Genomic DNA, 26,614 nt, shown 5'->3' with positions numbered 1-26,614 from the left:
TAAAAAATAAATATTAAAAGTTTCTCTCTCTCTCTCTCTCTCTCTCTCTCTCCCCCCTCTCTCACTCTCTCTAAAAAAAAAAAAAAGAATCATCTCCACGGAGGTGGTCAAAACCATCAACAAGAATGACTGGTCACGGCCTGTGCCCAACTATCCTTCTCTGTTTCTTCTTGGGCTATGTGCCAAGAAAGAAAGAATAAGGGCTGGGGGTTGTTAACCTCTTCCTCTTTTTGTGTTGCTCACCAAGCTGCCAGTTGGATTGGCCTAAAACTGAAGCTCTCAGTTTCCCTTCTCACCAGAATAAGGTAGGATGGCATGTTGATTGGAGTTTTGTCTGCACAGACTAGATCCATGCACTCCCAGGGCAGGGCTGCTGCTCAGTTCTTCCAGGGAAGTTCTGGTGACTGGGGCTAATCAAGCCCTAAGGGCTTTGTTGGGTGGTATTTGCTCTGGAGAGATTAGATGAATATACTCCTAGGGCCAGGCAGAGGCCTATCTCTGCAGGGAGTCAGGATCTTGGCAACCTCCCAAGCATTCTACTTGTGGAGCAAGGAAACCAGTCTTCTACCAGCTTTGCTGCTGCTAAGTGTTTACCCACCTGTTCACCCAACCCTCTTCAGCTGGTTATGTGAGCTGCCAGACTCACAGGGAAAGAAATTCCACTCCCCTTCATTTTCTGACTTGGATCCACCTAGGTACAGTCTTCTTTGAGCCTCTTTCACTCATGTTCTGCTGTACACACCCTAGACCACACTGTATGCTCTTGCTGGGGCAGTATGACAATATTTGCTGTAATATCCTGGGCTCCCACAGCAGCAAGCTGAAGTGTGGCCTCCTTGGGATCACTCCTGCCTCAGCTCTCTGCTTGCCAGTTGAGAAATACAGATTACCTGTCAAACACCAGTTCACTGTGCAACCTCTGGATCAGCTAAGTTCAAGCTGCTTTTCTGATCTACAGGTTTTTCCATACCAGGTCTGTGCTTTGTGTTTCTGTCTGTTATCCACCCCCCTCCGTGGGGAACCAGTGTCTACTGCTACTGCTGCTGCTGCCACAGCCAACTTGGCTCCAATGTACTCTTTCTGGTTCTTTGTTCAAGACACCCAAATTTCTGAGTCTCTAAGACACTATGACTGTCCAATATTGAATTTTAGTGACATCCCTCTTTCACCCACCTTGCTGAGCAACTGTACTCCTGCCGCTTGTGTCCCAAGCCATGGAGCAATAGGAAATGCAGCCTTCCTCTAATTCGCCATCCTGAATCTCCTGGATAGCTATTTGTTTTTAAATAACTTTTTGTAAGATAGATTTTAAAAGGTATAGAATCTTCTCATTGTTGTTTTTTGTGAAAAAAAATTTTTTTTTTGAGATGTGGTCTCATTATGTTGCCTGGAAAGCCCTGATCTTCCTGCTCCAGCCTCCTGAGTGCTGGGACTGTAGGCACAAGCCTAGCTCAAAATCATTCTTAATTATCAAATTATTAGTGAACATTTTGATAATTTTCACACTTTTGCCATTAAAACAATGGTACAGAAAACTTAATTGTGTGCACATAAATAATGTCATATATATTCAATATTTTTTTAAGAGAGAGAGAGAGAACTTTTAATATTTATTTTTTAGTTTTTGACAGACACAATCCTTGTTTGTATGTGGTGCTGAGGCTCGAAACCGGTCCGCACGCATGCCTAGGCGAGCGCGCTACAGCTTGAGCCACATCCCCAGCCCTCAATATTAAGATGAAGGCCAGTAGAGGGGAATTCTAGGTCAAAGGTGGGCATGGAGCTGCTACCTGTATTCCTAGCTGGTCCTCCCGAGCACTGTCCTTCCTCCAGGTGGCCTGAGGAGGCCTGTTTCGCCTCGCACCACACTGAGCATTGCCAGTCTTGTCGTTTTCTCACTGTTAGGTGAGAAAGGAACATGTTCTAATAATTTTGGTTTTGGCAGGTTAAATGTGTGTTTTTAAATGGCTGTTTTTACTTCATTTGTAACTTGTCGGTTCATGTCCTAGACACCAGTGCTTCTCAGAATTAATATGACACAAACTACAGTCACCAGGGATTTTATGAAAAATAGATACAGAGGGTCTTGGGTGGGGCCTGAGAGTCTCCATGTCTAATCAGCTCCCAGGTGATGCTCCATGGCCTGGACATTGAGTAACAAGCCTGTGTAGTTTTTCTTACTGGAAAGAGCATTTTATATATTAATAACACATTGAAATCAATACTTTCTTGGGCTATTTGTCATCTAGCCTTATGATAAATTTTGCCCTGGTTTTTTATCTGTATGTAATCAAGTATGGGAATTGTTTCCTTCATACTTCTGGATTTCAAGTCTCTTTACTCCCTGGTGACTTTGAATGACCCCTTTCCTCACTGCCATGTCTGTACACTGATTACCGCTACCAGGAGGAAGGTAGGTCCAGAAACCATATTCTGTTGAAAGAGGGATGTCACGAAAATTCAATATTGGACAGTCGTAGTGTCTTAGAAACTCAGAAATTCAGGACTCTTGAACAAACAGAAACAAAGCAAAAACGAGGAGTGGGGCTCGCAGATGCTCAGCTCTGCTCTGTGCCTTTTTTACCACAGGCAACGTGTGCCCTTTATGAGGTGTTCATGGGAAACAGGCTTCGAGCAGCTATGCTCCGACTCTTTCCTCAGCTTCTCATGACACTGCTCATCCAGATCCACCACAGCATCGGCCTCACCATGTCTGATGTCAACATCCCAAGTGGCCTATACTCAGAACAGGAAGTGTCAACGGAGGTCACACCTTTGTGGTACAGTCCATTATGATTTCATTATCAAGCACTGGGTGCTGTGGTGGGAGGATAGCCAAGATGTGGTCCCAACTGTGAGGGAGCAAACAGCAGCCGTCATGAGACAGGGATGAACTGCCCAGGAGCTGTTCTGGGCGTTCATTGGTTGTCCTTAGTTTTCCTGGAACCAGGGTACTTTAGGTTATGTGAGTCCACATGCCCTTAAAAATTGTAGCCTTTTGCTGATAAATCGAGTAGAAACAGAGACAAACAAAACAGCTTGAACTTACCTCCAAACCTGTACTGACTCAGTGAAACAACTCCTTGTTTCTGCTTTATTGCATAGAGAGATATTTTTAGTTCCCCTTTAGGGTCTCAGTAGAGATTTCTTAGTGTTGCTGTGGGACATGAATTTCTTTCAGAGAATGTGCCATAATGTGAAATCTGTAAGATCACTTAGTCAGTTGATCCAAGTTCTTGTTCTCATTCATCCATTTAACCCAGAGCAACTCCACTGTTCTCTGCCTCAGCTTCCTTGTCTGTATGTGGTGTCAGGCAAAGTGGTCTCTCAGGACCCTTCCAGCTTTGAGATTCTCTGATGCCCAGTCCAGGATACCAGTTCAATGAGTAGTTTTTGTTTTGTTTTGTTTTTTTAAGCAGTGAGGATAAATGTTATGGGGTATAAATTTTATCTCAATAAAGATTTTTTTAAATATTTAATTTTTATATGTAGTTGGACACAATACCTTTATTTTTATTTATTTTTATGTGGTGCTGAGGATCGAATCCAGGGCCTTGCACATGCTAGGCGAGCACTCTACCGTTGAGCCACAACCCCAGCCCATCAATAAAGATTTTTTTAGCATCCCAGATCATTTGTTTTATCATAGATTTCCTTCCAAACTCCTGGGGAAACAAAATCTACTTAGATTTCTTTTTTGTTTTCTTTTGTGGTGCTAGGGATTGAACCCAGGGCCTTGTGCATGTGAGGCAAGCACTCTACCAATTGAGCTATATCCCCAGCCCTAGTTAGATTTCTTTATGCAAAAATTGTCTTTTGGTTTATCTAGTTTTTCTTCTATTTTTATTGGTACATTATAATTATACATAATAGTGGGGTTTGTTATAACACATTTATACATGCAGATAACATGATTTGGTCAACTTCATTCCTTAGTATCTCCCCTCTCTCTCCCATCCTCCCTTCCCCTGGGCCCCTTCCTCTACTCCAGAGAATTTGTTTGAAGCCCTTTCAAGTTGTTAGAGAATTGAGAGTCTTTGGGCAATCTAGCAGAGGGAGAAGTAGGGTCCAGCAACTCTGCAGGCATAGCCCTCCCCAGTGAGAACAGAGTGACTGTGTGCTTACAGATTGGCAGGACCTGTTCTAGTCACTGTTTTTGTTTGACTTAGCTTTGCCATTCAGGCTACAAAGTCTCTCCTCCTCAGAACGTTGTGCTGGCAGGAATTCCACATCATGGAAAAGAATAAAGGATGGACTCTTCTGGAAGAAAAAGATCTCCATCTTCAGGGAATATCACTCCTTGCCAAGTACGGCTCCCTTGTGGTGCACATACACCCTCCTGCTCTAAGTCAGCATTGCTTTAGCTGTTGTATTCCCTTTAGTTTCCACAGTAACTAAGGCTGGACAACCTGCTCATAAGTCTAGGCAATGTCTAGACTGTCAGGCATATTTTTCAGAGATCCTGGCCCTGCCATAGCCTCCTGTATACCTGAGCTGGGCAACAAGTCCAGAAGGCCCCGCTCTGAGAAAATGCCCTTGGTGTGGGAGCATGTCGGAGGGTCATCCTGTTGGTGTTGTGTTTTGCAGCGCATTGCTGGAAAGAAACCAACTCCTCGCACATAAAGTCATGTACCTGTTAGTGCCTTTTCTAAACCGAGGGAACGATAAGCATAAACTCACATCTGCAGGCTTTTTTGTGGAGGTAAGTCTCATTCCCTGGTGCTGGGTTCAGGAAGCTATAAAGCAGCAATGCCTGCCTTCCTAGGCTACACCCAAATTTTTCAGATTCAAGCCTATTGAAATGGGTCCCTGCACTTTAATTATTGGGTATACCTTATGTATCTGCAACGTAAGCATCACCCTATAGTATGTGTGCTGTATCGTAGAGATTTCAAAGTAAAACATATATTTTGGAGTTGGTGGGAAGGTAGCTTATTTTATAAAAAAGGCTTCAAGGTCATTTATTTGGCTGATTTTGGGGTTCTTTCAGCTTCTCCAGAGTCCTGTGGCCAGGAGATTGCCTAATAAATATTCTACAGCCCGCTTGAAGGACTGGCTGAATCATGAAGATCAGGCCTTTAGAATTCTTGCCTTGAGGGGACTGTGCAATCTCATCAGACACCAGGAGATGGTAGGAAGACCCCAGATCGCTGATTATTAAGTCATAAATAGAATACCCCCAAAGAGATACCCAAAGAACTGAAAACAACTTAAGAAGAAACTTGGGAAGCCTTGGGACAGGAGCAGGTGGAGAAGATTCTTCCCCTAGCACAACCTTTTTTACATTTGAATTTTATACCTAGGAAATAGTCTAGTACTTACTATTAGAAAAGCAGCTAAATATCTTAAAGGCCAAGTCACGTATATTGATAATATGTGAAACCTGCAATTTGTGTGGAGTTATACTCATTATTATCACACCATAGACAATATTCACATGACCCTTATGCCTTGTACCGTGTTGCGCAGTGAAATGACTTGGGATAGGCCTTTGATCTACTGCCAAGATGCCTGTCATCTAAGACAGATCACTGACATTCCTGTTGGAAGAGATCTCATTTTCCATAGGCCTCACTAGAAAACTAGGCCTTGCTCTGAAGAGTTGACTAACTCAGGAGGCTTTAATTTTGTCTCTGAGTTCTATTCTTTTATTTAAAAGCATATGTATATATCTAAAGCAAAAATGTCAGTGGTTAACAATGCTTATTTTGGTTGATTAGATGCATCAGTATTTATTGTTTTATTCTACTTATTTTTTAAATATATATGTTTTAAAATTGAGACTGCTTCCTTTTAAGAATTTCAAAAAAGTAGAATCTCAATTAAGAATGGGAAGATCCTCAATAAATTCTGCTGAATTCCTGCCAAGGAATCTTTCAGACTGTTTGGAGACCTTCTGCACTGTGCCCTGAGCTAACATTGCACTTTCTCTCAGTATTGGGAGAGCTCTCAACAGGCCAAGGCCATGACTCTGGACCTCCCTCACCTAGTCCTACTTCTGTCCTGTGAGGCAGCTCACTACCGCTCCACCACCTCTTATGCATCTCAGGCCTGCTAGTACTGAGACGGGCCATCATGCTCCCTTTATATGAATACCGAGTGAAGTTGAGAGCCCTCTCCCTTTGGTACCAGATGGCATGCCACCAGGAGAGGTGGTGATGTTCTCCCTTTGGACACACAGAGGGAAGACATCAAGAGCCTGTTGCCATGCATTTTAGACAGCTTATATGAAACCGATGAAAAGATTGTTTTGTTAGCCATTCAGATTCTCCTGAAGCTCGTCAGGACAATGGATTTTACTACGCTGGCTGCCATGATGAGGACACTGTTTTCCTTATTTGGTGATGTAAGATAATAAGAGAGGAGGGACTTTCCCTAGGCGGGAGGGTAATTGCCATAACAGAGAGTAGAAATTGGGATAGTAATAAGTATGTTCTATTTTTATATAGAACTTTTTACTTTCAGAGCACTTTTCAAATCTTTCAAGACCCTTCCAGGTAACCCATGATGTGGTAGGGTGGTGTTAATATTAATTTTTCAGATTAAAAAAATTGAGACATAAAAGCTTGCCAAGGTATTACCTTGCTTTGTGGGATGGAGAAAGAGTTTGTATAGGATAAAATATTGTCTTTGCTTTCAAGGAATAACAGAACTTGGTCAAGATGATGGACTGTAGTTATGTCCTTGTCTCAAATGCCAACAGTTTTCCAAAATGAAATACATGGAGCACATTGACTAGCATCATTGGGACAGTAAAATATGCCAAGGCTGGGATTTTGAATATAAGTAAAATAGCTTGTGTGAATGGTTAATACCAGTATCAGACATAAGCTTTGACAAAAGCAGGTAGGACTGTGCCTGCTTCCCACTTGTGAGTGAGAGGACAAGACAGACTGCAAACAGCAGTTCTGGCTTGCTCCATATGTATTGCCTCCAGCTGCACTGCAGCTAAACAGCCCCTGTTAAGACTGGCATTTCAACCCACCTGCAGTTTTTATAAGCTGAGCATGAACATGTTCATCGAGTTGCATCCTTCTGGCTGTTCCCTTCATAGGTGAGACCTGATGTTCATTGTTTCTCCATGACCCTCTTCGGAGCCGCCATAAAGTCTGTAAAGCACACAGATAAGAAGGGTGTGGAGAACCAAGTCCTGGACAGCTTGGTCCCACTTCTTCTGTATTCTCAGGATGAAAATGATGCAATAGCTGAGGTAATACCTGCTGTCAACTTTCTTGAGTCCCAAGAAACTCTAAATTCACAGCTAACTCTGCAAAAAAGGATTCATGTCTTTTGAGAGCAGGGACTTTGCAGTAGCATCTTTGAGTGCTACATTTCAATTATTTTGCCTAAGTGAATTGTGTGAAACTTTTACTCCTATTTTTTATGTAGTAAATTGTGGCCCTCTGTGGGTAAGAATGATATGTTAGCCCTCACTGTAGCCTCACACTAGTTTTCAGCCTAGCAACAAGCCCTAAACATAATGCCCAAATCAACAGACTCTTTTTTTTTTAATGACAGTGATAATATTCTGTCATCTTTCTTTTTTCACTTCAAGAACTGCCTCATTATTAAGACAAATAACTTGGTTGGGGTTAGGTCAGTGAAAGTAGCCTTGCCAATCTGAAGAAGCCGTTATTTCCCCTAAATCTCCTGAGAGTATTTGCCATAAAAATTATGGTTTTCCATGTAAGCCATCCTCTTAATTGGGTGGTGGGTGGGAGGTTGAAATGTCATTCTCTTTAGTTCTGTCACAACATCAGAAGCCTGTCCAATCTATGGTGCTAACTATGACCACCAGTTGCAGCATCCCAGGGAGTTGTATCTAGACCACAAGTATTCTGGAAGAATCCTGGGGCTCTCTCCTCTGTAGGCTACCCTTTACAGAAATGGAAGTCAAGGTTGCAGGTTCAAAAACAGATGTGAGATTGTGGGCCCTAGCACCTTGGTGTGGGGAAAGGTTTACAGTTATATAATCATAATATGAAATGTTTCAAACCCCAAAAAGCAGTGAAGCAGAACTTGCCAACCAGGTGACAGGGAGTATGGCCTGGGAAGTTTACAGGTCTTATCAATACCACACCCTGCCCTGCCAGCCCTTGGCAGTTAGGTTTAGTGGGCTTATTTCCCTTCAGACATTGAACAACTTCTAGCCATTCTCCAAAGCTCCTCAGTCTAAGCAGAGGGGAAGATGTCTAACATAAATCAGAGTCACTGGCACAGAGATCATAATAAGCACCCATACAGCAACCTCCATGCTAAAAATAAAACAGGAATAAATTATATATCTTTCTAACTGAATTCCCTCAAAAGTGTCATCCTAAATTTGTTATCATTCCTGTGTTAATATTGTTCATGTTTTAAAACTGTATATGTTGTATCATTCTCTATATTTTTCATCATTTTGTTTAACATTAACATTGTATTTATGAGATTTACCCATGTTGTAAAACTCTAGATAATTTATTTTCACAGCTGTATGAATTTCCATCAGATGAGTAACCTACAAGTTATCCCCTTCTTCTATTATCCCCTTCTTCTATTCCATGCCATTTAGACATGAAATTTTTCAAATTTTCATTATTACAGCACCACAATGAGCATTCTTGTATATCTTTCCTTATACACATGTGTGAGAATTTCTTAAAGGCATAAACCTAGAGGAGGGTATCTTGATATCTTTGGTTTACCAGATTTTTACAAAGCACTAAACAAAGCAGCTAAACTACCTTGAACTATTAAGATGAGCTCTGTTGCATTTGTGAAGATAAAAAGATGCCATCTGGGTCCACTGAACTAATTTTTTATTCCCATCTATCCCCATAGGAATTTTTATGCCCAAATATCTAGTGGGCCTGGGATAAAATACTCGCTTGGAGACTCATCAGAGATGTTGTATGGTCCCTGGGCAGTATTTGGAGAGCAATGAACTAGCGAAGAGGCCCACTAGCTAAATCAGTATTTTAGTTTCTTCCAAATCAGAGATGCCCCAAGCTGGCACAAAGTCAAGAGTTACACTTCCCCATGTAGAGTGACAGAAAAATGACTTAGGTGTAGTCAGTAGGGTTGGGGTTTCTGTCTCTATAGAGCATGGTAATTGAGAATCCCTGTGGAATCTCAAGTCTGGGTTGCATGCCTGAAACCAGTGATTTCTGCATCTTCCCCTCAACCCTGAGGTTTTATGGATCCCCTCAGGGACTCTGGGGAAGTTGGAGGAGGAGAACAGCATTTTGGTTCCTTGGCACCCCTCCTCTCACTCCACACAGGGAAATCCTGAGTTTATCAGCTTTTCTCATTGAACTTTGGTGTCTGTTTTATCAAAGAAAGATTACCTCAGCTTACAAAAAATGTTTGGAAATTCTGATCTTTGATCATCTTTTTCACAGGAGAGCCGGCGAGTCTTAACCATCTGTGCTCATTTCCTGAAGTGGAAGTTGCCCCAGGAAGTGTACTGCAGAGACCCCTTGTACATCAGACCTACTGAAGCCGGAAAAATCTGCAGATTCTTTGTATGTGAGAAATAATAGCTTTATCACCTCTTCAACATGTCAACATACCTAGTTTTCCTGACATGGTTTTTAATGGTAGAATGTGGCATTCAGGAAACATGGCTCACCACTTTTCATGCCAGCACATGAATCTCTGAAATGTTTTAAACTGTAGATCTATTTTTCTATAGTTTTCTCCCAACTGAGTCACAAATTCACTTCCTCTTACCAACCTTCTTCACAAATTAGACTGGTGAACTCTTAGAAGCCCACTAACCTGGGTCTGGGGTTATAAGGTCAGGCTGATAGTTTTGTTCAGAAAACTCCACATGGGTTGAATTGAAGTGGAGTTATATATTCCCCTTATAGCTGTCTCTCACCCTTCCCTGGATATGGTAGATCATCTTATTCCCCATGAAAGCATGTTTAGGGGACCCCCCCAACCAACGGTTGCCATGCAGTGTAGCTGTGGGCATGATGGCAACATGCCATTGGCTATGGCACTGGGCCCAGATGGCACCTTCTCCCTCACAGATTCAACAGAGCTCATCACAGGGGCAGGCTAGAACCAGCGAAGTTCTGGAGGCCCATTCTTGGTTTCTAGAAACTGATTATAAAACTACCTGGATTCTACTACAAAGTCCCTGGGACTGACTATTCCTAGAAATCTTCCATAGGTCTAACCTGTTTAGGACCAGGAATGGTCTCCTCTGATCAGGCTGGCAGGGTAGGAACCCCCAAGAACCCTTGTGCAGGCTTTCCACTGGGGATTCTCTCTGACCTGCAGTCAAACCTATAGCTTGATGCACTAATGATAGTATTTGACTACAAATTGTTCATGTTAAATCATAAGCTCTATGAGAACAAATTCCTGTCCTCAGCCTGTCTCTCAGGTGCCTGTCCTTGTAAGAGATCCACTGAAAGGTACATCCATTCACCCGATAAGCAAAACACATCCAGTGTGCAACAAGCCATGGAAAAGCCAAGGTTTAAAACCCAGTTAGGAGTCTGCAAGCTAGTAAGGGAAATGAAACCTGCAGAAATTAATAGAAACTCAAAGTGGAAAATGACTTGTGCCAAGAAAGGAGCATCTGCAAAATGCTCAGAGCAGCATAAGGTCAGGCAGGTAAGCGGTCAGGGAAAAGGTGAAGGAGAAGCTTAGAAAACAGAATCCAGGGAAGCTAGGATGGCTTTAAAGGCATCACAGCATGATACACAGCATGAGTTGGGATGGGCAAGAGATTTTCAGAGGATTTAGCTTTGTATGGGGGCTTGTTACCATGGCATACCTTTGTAATCACTGATAGTGTTCACTAGTTATATCAAGCACTCTTGTACTCTGCCTCTGAATCTGATATAGTCCCTTACCCTGCAAACTCTGGTGATACTGATCAAAATAGTGCTATATTTCACTGCTTTGTACTCTTATTTCCCCCCCTACTTAGGGAATAAAATGCAGGGGGAAAATTAACATCTTAGCCCAAACTCTGATGTACTCCAAGAATACAAAACTTCCCATCAGAAGAGCAGCAGTCTTGTTTGTAGGTACAAAGAAAATTCTTTCATTTCTATAATCATCCTGTATTTTGCTAAATTGTGTTGTTGTGCATCCCCATGTTTTTTAAGATGGCCTTGAAAATATTTCTAGGAGAAAGGAGCTATATTACCTATATATAAATATCATATACTTGGAAGTCCGGTTTTTAGAATTTATTTAATTATCAAAAGGCCAATTCTGCCAGCTGCCCGGATGTTTTAATGATAATAACTCACTGACTTTATCCTTTGTTTAGGGCTTTTGTCAAAATACATGGATCAAAATGAGCTCAGTATAAAGGGCACTGACTGGATACAGAATGGTAAGTGATAACACTCCTTGGATTTGAGATGCACCCATATTTTGGAAAGTATCTGAGGCCATGACTATGGGCAGGCAAAGCTGAGACTGTGGCATCCAAGGATCCTGACAAAGCCATTGGTGACCTCAGCTGAATGACAGTCTCATCCTAGTCCAATTCCCCCTTTAGGGAAAGACATGACCCTATTTGTCTGGAAACCAGCTTTAATTAACATCTTGGGGTCAGTTCCTAAATTTTTCTGCCAGGAAATAAAACATTACCTAGAAATACAATCTTAGTAAATCTTATGATACCTCACAAATACTAGAGATGATTTCAGCACTATTATTTATAAGCAGTTGTCCTGTAAGGTGTGGGACTTGGCAGTAGTCATATAAGGCAACTGTCTGCAAATGCTTTTGGAATTTTCAATGAGTGAAAATTTTCTGTAATTGTACTGATCTGCAGATTTAGTACTCTAAGAATTATTTATTGCCACTTAAGAAGTAGTTCTATAATTAGAAAATGCCAGGAAATGCTATCTCACAATCCAGAATTATTTTCTTGAAAACCAAATTAAAATCCTGAACATTTCACTACTTTTAAAATAAAAACATGGGGCTAGGGATGTAGCTCAAGCGGTAGCGCGCTCTCCTGGCATGCATGTGGCCCGGGTTCGATCCTCAGCACCACATTCAAACAAAGATGTTGTATCCACCGATAACTAAAAAATAAATATTAAAAATTCTCTATCTCTCTCCTCTCTCACTCTCTCTTTAAAAAAATAAAATAAAATAAAAACATATAAGTAGCTAAATGTGGTGACACACCTGTGATGCTAGCAACTTAGAAAGTTGAGGCAGAAAGATCAAAAGTTTGAGGCCAACCTCAGCAATTTAGTAAGACCCTCAGCAACTTAAGAGGGATCTCATAATATATGTGTGTGTGTATTTATATTTTAAAACTGCTCGAGACTAAAGTCTATTTAAGAAAATCATGCCACTCTTCTCTAAGATTTCCTATTTCTTCATAGATATCAGAAAGAAGGAAGAAAAGAACCATGCAGATTATTCTATGGGATAGGATTCTACATGGCTAATTCTATCTGTTTAAAAGAAAATTATTTCTAATCTATTTCTAATCTAACATTGGGGAACCAAAGTTCCCTTTCCATTCAAAAGTTAGTTATATAGAAGATTTAGAGTATGTATATAAAGTTATATACATATATAATAGGATAAATCATATGAAATTATCAAATTGTAGGTCAAAAAAGAGTCTCATATCAGCAATCTCATGTGGCTTAGCCTAATGAAACAACCTCACACATTCCTCCTTCCCTTGTAGTGGCTTCTTTGCCGAATAGGCTATTTGACAGGACATGGTGGCTTGCAGCTGTCGTCCCAACTATTCAGGAGGCTGAGGCAAGAGATGCCCTGGAGCCTGTAACATAGCAAGACCCCAATCTCAACAAAACAAAACAAATCAAAGGAAAAAATGCGGTATTCTGATAGTCTATGTGTGTGTGTGTGTGTGTGTGTGTGTGTGTGTGTGTTGCTTAGGATTGAACCCAGGGTTGTTTTAATATATATTTTTAATTGTAGGTGAAAATAATACCTTTATTTTACTTTTTATGCTGAGGATCGAACCCAGTGCCTCACATGTGCTAGGCGAGCGCTCTACCACTGAGCCACAACCCCAGCACCCTCCCATAATAGTCTTTTAAAAATAAACTTATGTTATTTACCATTGGTAATTTTAAAGCTAAATTTAAACAGAAAAAAGGCAGCAACAATTTAAATATCAATTTAAACTGATTTATGACAAATTAAGTTTCAATTATTTAGTTAAAAAGTTGCTATCTGAATTTAAAAAAAAATTTAACTTGATGTCTGCTCTTTATGTATTCTTTTGAACTCGTAGACACAAATCTAAGTGCAAAATATTGTATGTATACTTTTTATTATTTATTTTTATTATTATTTATTTTATTATTATTTATTTTTATGTGGTGCTAAGGATCGAACCCAGTGCCTCTCACATGCTATGCAAGTGTTCTACCACTGTGTTATAACCCTAGCCCTAAATGCAAACTCTTTAAGAAACTTAAAAAAAAAAAAAAAAAAAAAAAAGTGAAATCTTCCAGTTTGGAAATAAACATGACAAATTTATTTATTTAATTAATTATTTTTTTAAAGAGAGAGAGAATTTTATTATTTATTTTTTAGTTTTCGGCAGACACAACATCTTTATTTATCTATTTTTTTTTTTTTTTATGTGGTGCTGAGGATGGAACCCAGGTCACATGCATGCCAGGCAAGCACACTACCGCTTGAGCCACATCTCCAGCCCATAAACATGACAAATTTAAAGGCTAAAATTCTACTTAAGACATAAAAACTCCAAACCATAAAGAGGATGTAGATTTTTGTATTTTTTACTTTTTAGTACCAGGGATTGAACCCAAGGGCACTTAACTGAGCCACATGCCTAATCCTTTTTGTTTTTTATTTTGAGACAGTTTTACTAGGTTGCCTAGAGTTTCAATAAGTTGCTGAGACTGGCCTCAAACCTACTATCCTCTGCCCCAGGCTCCCAAGTTGCCGGGATTACAGGCATGCACCACAGCACCCTGCTAGGACTTTGCATTTGAATTTGCATAGAGAATTAGATATTAATAAGGATATGTGGGCACAGTGGGTTACCCCCACAGTGGTACACATGTATTCCAGTGACTTGGAAGGCTGAGCAGGAGGATCTCAAATTCAAGACTGCCTGGGAAATTTCAAAATAAAAATTAAATATGGGCTGGGGAGGTATCTCAGTGGTAAATCACCCTTGGGTTCAGTCCCTAGTACTGTAAGAAAAGCTTCTCACTCTCTCTCTTTTTTATTTTTAAGTAGATATAAAAGATCAAGGGGCTGGGGTTGTGGCTCAGTGATAGAGCTCTCACCTAGCATACATGAGGCATGATCCTTGGCACCACATAAAAATAAAATAAAGGTAATGGTGTCTACCTACAACTAAAAAACAAATATTAAAAAATAGACTAATCCACAAAATGGAAGATTATATTTGTCCACATATTTTTTGTTACTTTGTTTGTAATACTGGGGATTGAACCTGAGCGCTCACTACCACTGAGCTGCAGCCCCAGCCCTTTCTAAGTTGCAGGGGCTGGCCTTGAACTTGATCCCTAAGTTGCAGGGGCTGGCCTTGAACTTGATCCCCCTGCCTCAGCCTCCCAAGACTCTGGGAGTATAGATATGCACCACTGCATCTGGCTACATAAAGAATTTTAAAAGTAACTTTAAAAATAAAGAAACAGACAAAACTGAAAGGCAAATAACAATATAAAAATAAATACTTATGATAAAGAAACAAATCTGTACCTTCACAAAAGTAACAAACAAAATGAATAAGCAATTCATAGAGGAATCACAAATGCCCAATACATAAAAAATATTTGCTAATACTAGTAATCAGAAGTTTGTAAATAAAATGAAGTATCCAAATATGCTTTTCTGTCAGTAATGCTCAAAACTGATGTATTAAAGGACACTGATATTTATTATACACTATGCTTGTATGAACATAAATTGTTCAACTTTTTAAAAGGGAATTTTGGCAGTACATATCAAAATCTTTTAAAATAAGCACATACTTTGATTTATCAATTCTACTTCTAGGACTTTAACTTATGAAAATAAATAATTAGGGCTGAGGTTATAGCTCAGTGGTAGAGCACTTGGTTCGATCTTCAGAACCACATAAAAATAAGTAAATAAAGATATTGTTTCCCACGATAACTAAAAAAAATTTTTAAAAATAATAATTGCAGGAATGTCCATTTCAGTGTTATTTAGAATAATAAATAGGAAACATTTTAGACTGGAAAAGATTGGGAATAAGTGAATTCATAGCATGCCCACATTGTAGAATCATATATAGCTAAGAAAAACATTACACAAAAATTTTTAAATGACTCGGATAAATTATGATGAGATATTTTTTTTTTTTTTTTTTTTTTTTTTTTTTTAAACATTTATTTTTTAGTTTTTGGCGGACACAACATCTTTGTTTGTATGTGGTGTTGAGGATCGAACCCGGGCCGCACGCATGCCAGGCGAGCGCGCTACCGCTTGAGCCACATCCCCAGCCGTGATGAGATATTTTTAAATAAGAATCAATTACAGGGCCCAGGGTTGTGGCTCAGTGGCAGAGTGCTTGCCTAGCATGCGTGAGGTACTGGGTTCAATCCTGGCACCACATAAAATAAACAAATAAAATAAAGGTATTGTGTCCATCTACAACTAAAAAAAATATTTAAAAAAGAGTCAATTACAGAGTTATATGGTTTCATTTGAACAAAAAATAAAAACATACATATATAAATAAATGCCTAGAAAAAAGACCAGAAAGATAAATACTGAAGTAATAGTGGTTAGCTCTAGGTGGCAGGATTATGGGTAACTTTTATTTTCTTCTAGTGCTTACATGTATTGTCACATATATTTTCTACACAATGAACTTATATTTCTTTTACAATAATAAAGTATAAAAATAAAAATTTAAGAAAATATTTAAAAAGGACACCAGGCTCTGGGTTTGATCCCTGGCACCACGAGGGAGAGAGACAGACAGATAGAGAAGAGAGAAGGGAATAATGGTTTAAGTTACATTTAGGACACAGCAACTTAGAGGTTCACATTAGACATGGTTTGGAAAGTCCAGATGAATTGACTTTAGGTGTACTACCACTTAAAATGTGATTATTTCAGAGGAGTAAACTATGCAGCAACTCAGAACTAGTAGGTTTTATAGGTCTGATTCTAAATCAGAATCCATCCATCAACCTAAAAACTTTCAGTGTCTTAGAGAAAGTTGGCCTCTGGACACAGAGGCTGTTCTATATTTAGAGCCCAGCTCCTTTCCAGAAACCTCAAAGGACTTTCAGGTCCACCCTTGGTTCTCTTGCCATTTAGATCTGAGAGAGATGCTACATGACTCTGAGCCTTCTCTGCGCATCATCGTCTCCCAGGCTCTGTTCCGAGTCCAGAAGGCAATGGCTGAACCAGAACCTGAGCCGTCAGTTTGCTGGTTGAGGAAGTTCATGGGCTGTCTCCCTACCTAGAAATGCAGGTAAAAGCCAATCCTTTCAGAAGCCATTCCAGCAACTAACACACACCCCCCACACACACCATTTTTCCAGACTTGAACATGAAGCTACCTCCACCCATTTAATTACCTTTGGCATGTTTTTTTTTTTTTTCTGTCAAAACCTTCAAGTAATTAGAGAATATGCATTCCTAATTTCTTTTTTTTAAATTTTTTAATTTTTATTTTATTTTTATGAGTTGCTGAAGATTGAACCCAGGGCCTCACGTGTATGAGGCAAGTGCTCAGTCACTGAGCTACAATCCCAGCCCCTGCAGTCCTAATTTCAATTATGCAGTTCTTGATTTAAATTTTCAGATACAGTGAAAAACAGTAAGTTTTTAAGGCATGCCAGAACATTCATAAAGTTACAGTCCTAATAAAACAGGTCTAGAAACATTTCAAGAGATTCTAGCTGGGCACAGTGGTGCACACCTCTAATCCCAGCGACTTGGGAGGCTGAGGCAGGAGGATGGCAAGTTTAAAGCCAGCCTCAGCAATTTAGTGAGGCCCTAAGTGACTCAGGGAGGCCTTGTCTCTAAATAAAACACCAAAAAAAAAAAAAAAAAAAAAAAAAAAAAAAGATCTGGGGAAGTGACTCAGTGGTTAAGCCTCCCTGGGTTCAATCCCCAGTACTAAAAAAATAGAGATCCCAGGGCTTGGGGTATAGCCAGTGGAAAAGTGTATGTATGAGTATGCAGGAGGTCCTCAAGTCAATCCCCAATATAAAAAAAAATTCAATGTTGTAATGTTAGTATTGTTGGCTCTTTTGTCAAGGGTACTTAATTGTCAACAATCTTAATACCAGTCCACTTTTGTAGTTTCCTATTTAATAATGTATTTTTATAAAGTCCCTATGGACTTTTATAAAGTTCCTTTCATAAAGTCTCCTTTTCTCCTTCCTTTCTATTTCTCTTTAAAGGCCAGCCTGGGCAATATAGAAAGACCCTATCTCCGAAAAATTTAAAAAGGGCTGGGAATGTATCTTTGTGGCAGAGCACTGTTGAGTTCAAACCTCCAAATGGCCCTCTAAAATAGAAAAAACAGAGCTGGGGATGTGGCTTAGTGATTTAAGTGCCCCTGGGTTTAATCCCTGGTACCAAAAAAATAGATAATTTCAAAACAAAAACTTCAAGCAATTAAAAACTTTCTGAAAGCTACAATGCTAAACTTATGCCAATTCCACTTTTCTTCCCTCTCTTTCCCATTTTCCTTATTTTCTCTCCTACAACTACTGTCAGATCCTCAAATAACTCTCGGATAGAAACTTGTTGAGTACCCACTGCCTTCTGAAAAGCATAGGAGAAGAAATTTTTCTTGTAAGCAAAAAAAAAAAAAAAAAAAATGAATAACATTTGTAAGCAAAAAAATTTTCTAAGAAAATAATTACTTTGTGTTGGGTGAATACCTTGATAAGCTGCATGTGGAAGGGTAGAAAATCCCTAAGGGGCATGCTAGACTAATTAGAAAGTTGCTCTAATTCCCAGGCTCTTGTTTGGCTTAGGAACATAACAAAGAGCCAGAGCTGACCTCTCTAGGGCAAAGGAGAGGCCTCTTGGATGTGGAGTGGAAGAGACACCAAAATAATGAACTGCATTGCTTTTGTTGTACAGTGGGCAGCATGGATCCTTATTCACCTATCTAACACCTTCCACCTCATCCCTCTGCCAGGGCATCTTGAGGAACAAATTTCTCCATGATTCATACTGAGTTAGATTAGTTTTGAGGGATGTGACAGTGTACCAAGTGTGGCTTCAAGGGGATCACTGCCCAAAGTCTTCGAATGTGGGGCCAGCAGGTGCTTTGAACTAAAATGAAAACCTTAGTTGCTTTTTTTTTTTTTAAAAAAATGGTTTTTAGTTGTTGATGTACTTTTATTTTTTATTTATTTACATGTAGTGCTAAGGAACGAACCCAGTGCCTCACACATGCTAGGCAAGTGCTTTGCCACTGAGCCACAATCCCCACCTTAACCCTAGTTGCTTTTATGGATTAAATCTTGACCCTCAAGCAGAACCAGAAGTACACCTTGAGAATGGCCACTAGATGATAAACGTCAATGCAAAGAGCACATTTCAGTGTGTAAGTTCCCTTGCCATAATCTCCTTGGTCTCATTACATGTAACCAATTCTTCACTTTTGAACTAGTCCATTTTCTGTATTATCCAATAAAAATGAATGACACTTTATTGAGTGCTTATAATGAGCCTAACTCTAAGTACTTTATATGATTAGCTCTTTTAGTCCTTGTAATCTCTTCATCATCTATTATTTTCTCCATTTTGCAGATGGAGAAGCTGTGGAACCAAACATGAAAGTGACTTGGCCAAGGTCACACAACTAATAAATGGCAAATCCAGGATCCAAAGCCAAGTAGTCTGGCTCCAAAGCTCCCTTCCTTGACTGGTCTCCTCTACTTTTCTTCAATCTGTCCTTTCCCTTGAACAGGAATAAATGCAGATCTGCTCTAGAACTAATCTATTGCTGAGCTCATGGTGTAAACAAACTCATGTAATCAAACAAATATTGTAAAGTAGTAGTATCAAATTCATCAAATGCAAAGGTTGAACACTTTTTACCTAAAAGCTAGTATACTTTATTTTTTAATTGGATAGAATATACATCCTACTCTGTTAAAAAAAAAAAAAAAAAGTGAAGTTAGAGCAAAAGTGGTGATTATTTTTTAACATTTTCTGAATCTTTGGGTTTTTGAACTATTCCAGTCTCACAGTAGAGACAGACCTCTTGTGAAAGGAGCATATTGTCTTTTGATTTATCAAATCCAAAACAAAAGGGGTGTATGCTTTCAGAGTCTGGGTTTAAGATGCAGTTGTAATCTCTAGTGATGTGAGAGACTGAATAACAAATCCTTTCTCTTTGCTCATATTTATGCCTGAGTCCCTTTTTATTTTCTGAGTAATACCACCAACAGGGAGTAGGAAGCACAATAAGACTTATTCTACTTTATTATGTTAAAATTCACAGAGAGAAGCATCACAGAGGACTGCTCTTTACTGAACTACCTCAGCAATTGGGAAGGCCTGAGAAGTACCTAATAGTAATTATCAATGCTATTTAATCCAAAGAACTCTAATATTTTTATATAAGGCTCTCCTCAAAAACAGGTTTATATTTTTATGAATTTTTAAAAATATACAAAACAAAAATTTCTGGACATTTTATTTTGCTATGTTGAAATAAAAGTTCAATATAATAAAATGGCATTTTGGTTTAATCTTTATGACACACTATTTCATTATTCATTATCTATTACTGACAATCTGTCTATTATTTTTAGATTCTCACTTTTTTATGTTGTTTTGCTTCTTCCCCTTATATTTAAATATCTATTTTTTAAAAAAATTATTTCCCCCTCTTATTGTAGGTTTAAACTATCATGTAAATAAAAGATGGGATTGGAGAAGGAGCGATTCAGGCACCAGCAATAGCAAGTAAAACCACACTAGATAAAATTGTAAAATAGTTGAATCTCTGCCCCTTCCAGCTTCCCTGCCTTCCTTTTCCCAAATTCTTGCTTCCATGCTCCTTTCCCTGTCCCTCCCTCTCAGGAAAAGATGTAAAAAAATGGTTATGTGTAAATGATTAATAATCACAGCCTAATGAAGTCACACTTCTAGAGATTTTTGCTTTTAAACAGGTAGAATCCAAGGCTTGAAGCTCTTCTCAAAATTTCAAGTACGGGCTGGAGTTGTGGCTCAGCTGTAGAGCACATGTGAGGCCCTGGGTTCGATCCTCAGCACCACATATAAGTAAATAAAATAAAGGTATTGTGTCCAACTACAGCTAAAAAATAAATATTTTTTAAAAATTAAAGTATTACTGAGCAGAACAGAGAAGTAGGGTCTGAAACAAGGGTAGGGAATGGAAACTTTCTGTCATCCCTGGAAGCTTATCACATATGCTTTTTCTACCTCTCCTAAATCTGCTCAAAAGCAGAGGAAAAGGAGGAGACCGAAGGGAAAGGATAATTAACAACTACCTCCTCATATGCAAAACAAAAAGGGGAATAATGGTTTCTACCCTTGCTGAAAAATGGTGATGAATTCCCAGCACTCAGGTGACTTCCCTTATGCCTGCCGCCATGATTCACTTATATTTCTAAACTCATCTGAGTCCAGAGAGAACAACACTGGTTTAAAATGGCTCCTTTTAGGACTTGGGGGATAATTCAGTGGTAGAACATTAACTTAGATGCACCTGGCCCTGCCCTAGGTTCAATCCCCAGCACCAAAAAAATAATTTAAAAAAAAGTGATTCCTACAGAATCTGTCATCCTGCCTTTATTTCTCTCTCTCTCTCTCTCTCTCTCTCTCTCTCTCTCTCTCTCTCTCTCTCTCTCTCTCAACAGTGGCATGAATATAAAAAGGGGAAATTTTTTTAAAGGAACAGGAATACAGAAAGAGGTTAGAGGGTAGAGTTGAGAATCCAGAGAAGAGATCCACTTGTGAATTAGATGAAGAGGTGGGAAGATAAGACAATATAGAAGACACATAAAACAGGGTCCAGCCTTTTGTGCATTGGTTCCTAGGATCTTGCTTTTCATCTTTCTCCAGACTAGAAGACCGCAGTAACCACTGACCCACATTCTGAGCCTTTTTTTTTTTTTTTAGTTGTAGATGGACACAATATCTTTACTTTATTAATTAATGTGGTGCTAAGGATCGAACCCAGTGCCTCATGCATGAAAGGCAAACGCTCTACCATTGAGCCACAACCCTAGTCCCCCACCTCCAGCCTTTTTTCATGTTTTATTTTGAGACAGGGTCTCGCTAAGTTGCTTAGAGCATCGTTAAGATGCTGAGGCTAGCTTTGAACTCATGATCCTCCTGCCTCAGTCTCCAAGCCACTGGGATTAGAGGTCTCCACCCTTATGCCCAGCCTCGCCCCTCCTTTTTTTTTTTTTTTCTCATTTTATTTGCCTTTATTTTATTTGCTTATTTTTGTATGCAGTGCTAAGGATCAAACCCAGTGCCTCACATGTGCTAGGCAAGCACTCTGCCACTGAGCCCCAGCCCCGGCCCCTCTCCCCTTCATTTTTTTGTTTTGTTGTTGTTTATTTTTTTAGTCTTTACTGGTGTAGCTCCCAGATGGATAGACAGGTGAAGAAGATTAGAGAGAGTTTCTGGAGGAGCAAACAGAAGGCATCCAAAGTACCACATTTCAATAGCTATAATATTATAATTCCAAAATCAAGGATTAGATCCCCTAGTGTCCTAAATCCCTACTAGCCTTAAGCTCCATTGATTGATGATTCTTCCAAATAAACTCTTATAAATCATATTTTAACCATTAAACTAGCTTTGTCTCCCCTCCACTTTTTAAATTTTTTTTTTTTTTTAGTTGTTGATAGGCCTTTTTTTTTTTTTCCTTTTAATGCGGCGCTGAGAATCAAACCCACTGCCTCACACATGCCAGGCAAGTGTGCTACCACTAAGCCACAACCCCAGCCCCTCCCCTCCATTTTTAAGTCAGGTAGAACATCTGCCTCCCCAGCAACTCATAGGCTTCAAAGAGACACAGTTCAACACATGCTGGTTGAGGGTACAACTCCCAAGCCTCTAAACCAATTACCAACCAAACCAAACCAGAGCTACTGAAGCCTGCTAAAGTTAAGCTCTGATAGCGAATCAGCTGTTTCTAGGACATGACTTGTGATGCGTCAAAAAAGACAGGATTCTAAAAATGAAAGGGATTTATAGACAGTACAAATACTGTGACTTAAAAGAAATGTACTTTTACAGGCCAGCCAGCCTTTCCACTGACATTGCTACTTCTAGAGAGCTCTTGTGCTGCGTTGCTGTTCAGTTTATCATTTCAGTACAAGGATCCCATAGAATTCCAAAGACTGGGTGGGCAACCGATTTCACACATTTTAGTGAAATTTTATATAAATATTTTTTCAAATATGCTTTTAAGCCAAACATAGTCCACAACTTCCTTTTTGGTAACCTGTTTTAAAGCTTTAAATAATCTTGTGAGAATTTTCAATTTCAAAGACAAAAGCCCTTTGTAAAACTTCCTATTAAGTACCTTACTAAAGTATTTGAAAAAAACTTTAAAAGTTTACAAAACAGTCCTCTAATTTATGGTCTTCAAAGTTTTCGCCTTATAATAGTAAGTAAATTATGATAGTTTCCTTGTTACTAAAAGAATACTTTATGATATCTGAAATATTAATATGATATCATCCAGTCCTCATCACTGCCAAAAGCCAAAGAAAAATGTAAACTAGATATGAGTTCAGTGGTCTTGGTTTTTTGTTTGTTTTTGGTTTTAGGGGTTACCAGAGATTGAACTCGGGGGCACTCAACCACTGAGCCCCATCCCCAGCCCTATTTTGTATTTTATTTAGAGATAAGGGTCTCACTGAGTTGCTTAGTGCCTCGCACTTGCTGAGGCTGACTTTGAACTCACGATTCTCCCTCCTCAGCCTCCTGAGCCATTGAGCTTACAGGTATGCGTCACCATGCCTGGCTAATAGTCTTGTTTTGAAACAAAAACATAAGTGACTAAATCTGAAAATCATCTCAAGATGCTCATTTCTATAACCTTTACATGAAAGCTCTGAAGTAGTAAATCAACTAGGGTTTATTCAAAATTAAAATACAGTATTTTATTTTTTGAATTTATTGTGGTGCTGAGGATTGAACCCAGTGCCTCATGCATACTAGTACTATCACTGAGCTACATCCCAGCTCAAAATAGGGGGAGAAATGAGTTTAGGTAATTTTTGTTTTTATTGACTTTTAGATTTATTAAAGAGGTAATATATATATATATATATATATATATATATATATATATTCAGAATTCATAAGTTACAAAATATTCCTAGTCACCCACTTCACTTCCTGGAGGTACCTAATATTACCAGCTTCTCACATCTCTTTCAAGTCATAATTATGCATTTATGAGCATATGTATATTAGTCTCCCTGTCTTTTTCACAAATTATATTATTCTATACACATTGTTCTTTACCTTGCACTTTTTAAAAGTGTCTGAGATTTTTTTCCATATTTTGTCTGAAAAAGTTTTCCTAATTTTTTATTCCTGCCCAATATTTTATTGTGCTTACTATATCATTGAGCATTCAGGTAATTTCTAGTTTTTGACATTTAAAAACAGTATCATAGTAAGTATCTGTGAACACCATTACCAAATGCGTTTTTAGGAGAAAATCCTAAAAGTGAAATTATCAGGTTAAAGGACATGTAAGGGCTGGGATTGTGGCTCAGCGGTAGAGCGCTTGCCTAGCCAGGTGGGACCCGGGTTCGATCCTCAGCACCACATACAAATAAAGGCATTGTGTTGTGTCCATCTACACCTAAAAAACAAATGTTTTTAAAAAATTAAAGGACATGTAATTTGCAATTTCAATGAAAAATTTTGTCAAAGAAATTATTGTCTTATCCTACGAAGGCAATAAGAGTTTAAAGGATGTCTCAGGACACCCTTGACAGCACAGTGTGAGATTCACTCTACAAGCATTTATTATTAAATTCTTACTATAGGCCAGGCACTATCCTAGATGAATTGGACAGATTAAAATCAAAATCTCTGTCTTAGTGGGGTTTATATTCTACCAGTAGGAGGGAAATAAAATGCTATACGGGTAAATGAAAATAAAAATAATATGAAATCATATAATAGAGGCTGGAACATGTCCTGGAAAAGAAATGAGAGTACAGAGAATAGGGGTGTGGTGTTTGTGGGGAAGAAGAGGTATAATTTTAAGAAAGATGGTTAAAGGTAGGTTTCATCAAGGTGATAACTGAGTAAAGGTTTAAAAGAAGTCAGGGAGTTAGGCATGCAGAGATCCAAGGAAAGAATATTCCAGGCAGAGGAAATAGTCACTTTCAAAGTCCTAAGGCACTATGGTTGCCTAGTGTATTGAAGAACCACAGGAGGCCCAGATGATTAAGGTACGTGGAAAAAGGGGAGAGCAGCAAATAAAGGCAGAGTTACATAGGGGGATCAGAACTTTGTGCCTTGTAGGCCATAACCAGAAATTTGGCTTAACTCAGAAAGAAGTGAAGAGTCACTGGAGCCTTTCCCAATTTTCAGATTTTTACCAATCAAATTTACTTGGGTTAATTTGCATTTTTTCTTTTTAGAAATACAGAGCATCTTTTATGTCTAAAGGCCATTTACATTTCCTTTTCTAACACTGTATTCAACTCTTTTCCAACTTGGGGGGATTCATTAATCTTTTCATGTTGATTCATAGGAGGTTTTTTTCTTCTTCTTTTCTTTCTTTCTTTCTTTCTTTTTTGAACCCAGGGGTTCACTGAGCTATCTTCCCAGCACTTTTTATTTTTTACTTTGAGACACGGTTTCATTAAGTTGCCCAACCTGCCCTCAAACTTGTGATCTTCCTGTCTCAGCCTCCTGAGTCAAGTGAGATGTATAGGCATGTGCCATTGTACCTGGCCATTGAGTTTTTTACATACTGATGAAATAAGCCTTTTATCTGTTACTTTTGTTACAAATTCAGTTAACATTGGAAATGGTCTAATGGATCAGAAATGGTCACCTGGATATTGCTTTTGTTCTTTAAATTTCAAACTTCGGGACCTACCAATAATGGCACTATCTTGTAAGAAAATTAGTTCATGATTCTCTACCCCTGTGCCATATATTCTTTAAAATCAAATATTTAGAAAAAATAGTTTCTGAAATGACAAAATGCTTAGAAATTCATAGGTGCAGGTTTTTTTTTTAATTTTTAAATATTTTTTTAGTTGTTGAACCTTTATTTATTTGCTTATTTATATGTAATACTGGGAATTGAACACAGTGCCTCATGCATACAAGGCAAGCACTCTACCACTGAGCTACAACTCCAGCCCCAGATGCAGTTTTTAATAAATTGAACTTATTAATAAAAATATAGTAAAAATATCTTAACTATCTTGGCATACATATTTAATAGTCTATTTCCTTCATTTTATGGTATATATTTTAAGTTAATTTTGGAGTTCAAAAGATTAGGTACACAGGTAAACTCCATTATTTCTATCTTGTAATTTAGTGACTTCCTCTCCCATAGGTAACTACTTTACCCAGTTTCTTATGTAATTCCAGGGATATTTTATGCAGGTAAGATGTATATATAATCTTTAGTCTCTTTGCTCTAAGTGAACCCATTCTTAATTGCAGTTATTCAATTAAGTTCATGCATTTAACAGTCAGTCATATTGATTGAGACAACATGCTTCAAAATGTGGAAATAGGAGCTGGGTTTGTGGCTTAGTGGTAAAGCACTTGCCTAGCATGTGTGAGGCACTAGGTTTGATCCTCAGTACCACATAAAAATAAATGAATGAATGAATCAATCAATCAATAAATAAAGATATTGTGTTCATCTACAACTAAAAAAATCATTTTTTAATATTGAAATAGAGTAGATTTGCATTGGCTGGAAAGGAGCCAATTGGTCCTGGTGCAATAGAAAAATAGTAGAAAAAATTCTAAGTTATAATTGTTATTTGAATAGAACTTTCAAATGTTTATTTTTCCTATGGTAATTGTATAATTTAGATATTACCATTATGGCATTTTACAGAATTGAAAACAGGTTCAGGAGATTACATAACTTGCCAAAGATCACAAAATCACAAGTAGCTTTGCTAGGACGGAGACCCAAAGCTCTTCATTTCAATCCTCTGTACTTACTTTTTCTTCTTCTTCTTCTTCTTATTTTTTTTGCACTGGGGATTGAACATAGGCATGCTTTCCCACTGAGCTACATCCCCAGCCCTATTTATTTATTTTGAGACAAGATCTCACTAAGCTGCTTAGAGTCTTGCTAAATTTCTGTGGTTAACCTCAAACTTGTGATCCTCCTGCCTCAGCCTCCCAAGTCTCTGGGATTACAGGTATGCACCACAGCCCCAGTTCAATCCTCTGAACCTTCTATCTTGCACACTTCCCCTCCAGTGTAATAGTCTTAGCTGTTTCAAAGAAGGAAGAGAAAATGTCAGTTTCTCCAAATTAAATGAAGGAATTAAAATAAGAAAAAAAGTTAATCTCACTCCACCACTTGCTGTTGCTTTCTTTCCGTATCATATACATTCCTCTCATTAGTTTGCCTTTCCCACTAAGACCTTCT

At 38.6% G+C, this 26,614-nt stretch overlaps 1 protein-coding gene across 3 annotated transcripts in view; it reads left to right on the top strand.

Moving 5' to 3' along the window:
* Nucleotides 1-16,457, top strand: part of Mroh8 (maestro heat like repeat family member 8) — a 61,413-nt gene extending 44,956 nt beyond the window's left edge. Inside the window, exons 14-23 of one of the 3 annotated variants that reach the window (XM_076851823.1) lie at nucleotides 2,590-2,756; nucleotides 4,170-4,307; nucleotides 4,588-4,702; nucleotides 4,991-5,131; nucleotides 6,182-6,346; nucleotides 7,055-7,210; nucleotides 9,384-9,506; nucleotides 10,931-11,030; nucleotides 11,279-11,344; nucleotides 16,309-16,457. In XM_076851823.1, coding sequence (XP_076707938.1) covers nucleotides 2,590-2,756; nucleotides 4,170-4,307; nucleotides 4,588-4,702; nucleotides 4,991-5,131; nucleotides 6,182-6,346; nucleotides 7,055-7,210; nucleotides 9,384-9,506; nucleotides 10,931-11,030; nucleotides 11,279-11,344; nucleotides 16,309-16,457 — 1,320 coding nt within the window. Of the gene's footprint in view, nucleotides 1-2,589; nucleotides 2,781-4,169; nucleotides 4,308-4,587; nucleotides 4,703-4,990; nucleotides 5,132-6,181; nucleotides 6,347-7,054; nucleotides 7,211-9,383; nucleotides 9,507-10,930; nucleotides 11,031-11,278; nucleotides 11,345-16,308 lie in introns of all 3 variants that reach the window. The other 2 variants (XM_076851822.1, XM_076851824.1) reach the window with 2 other exon arrangements.
* The last annotated feature ends 10,157 nt before the right edge of the window (nucleotides 16,458-26,614 follow it).

This window comes from Callospermophilus lateralis, chromosome 3 (assembly GCF_048772815.1).
Source record: "Callospermophilus lateralis isolate mCalLat2 chromosome 3, mCalLat2.hap1, whole genome shotgun sequence".
Classification (NCBI taxonomy): domain Eukaryota; kingdom Metazoa; phylum Chordata; class Mammalia; order Rodentia; family Sciuridae; genus Callospermophilus; species Callospermophilus lateralis.
Note: the sequence above shows the minus strand (reverse complement) of the source record. Positions and strands in the feature narration are given on the sequence as shown.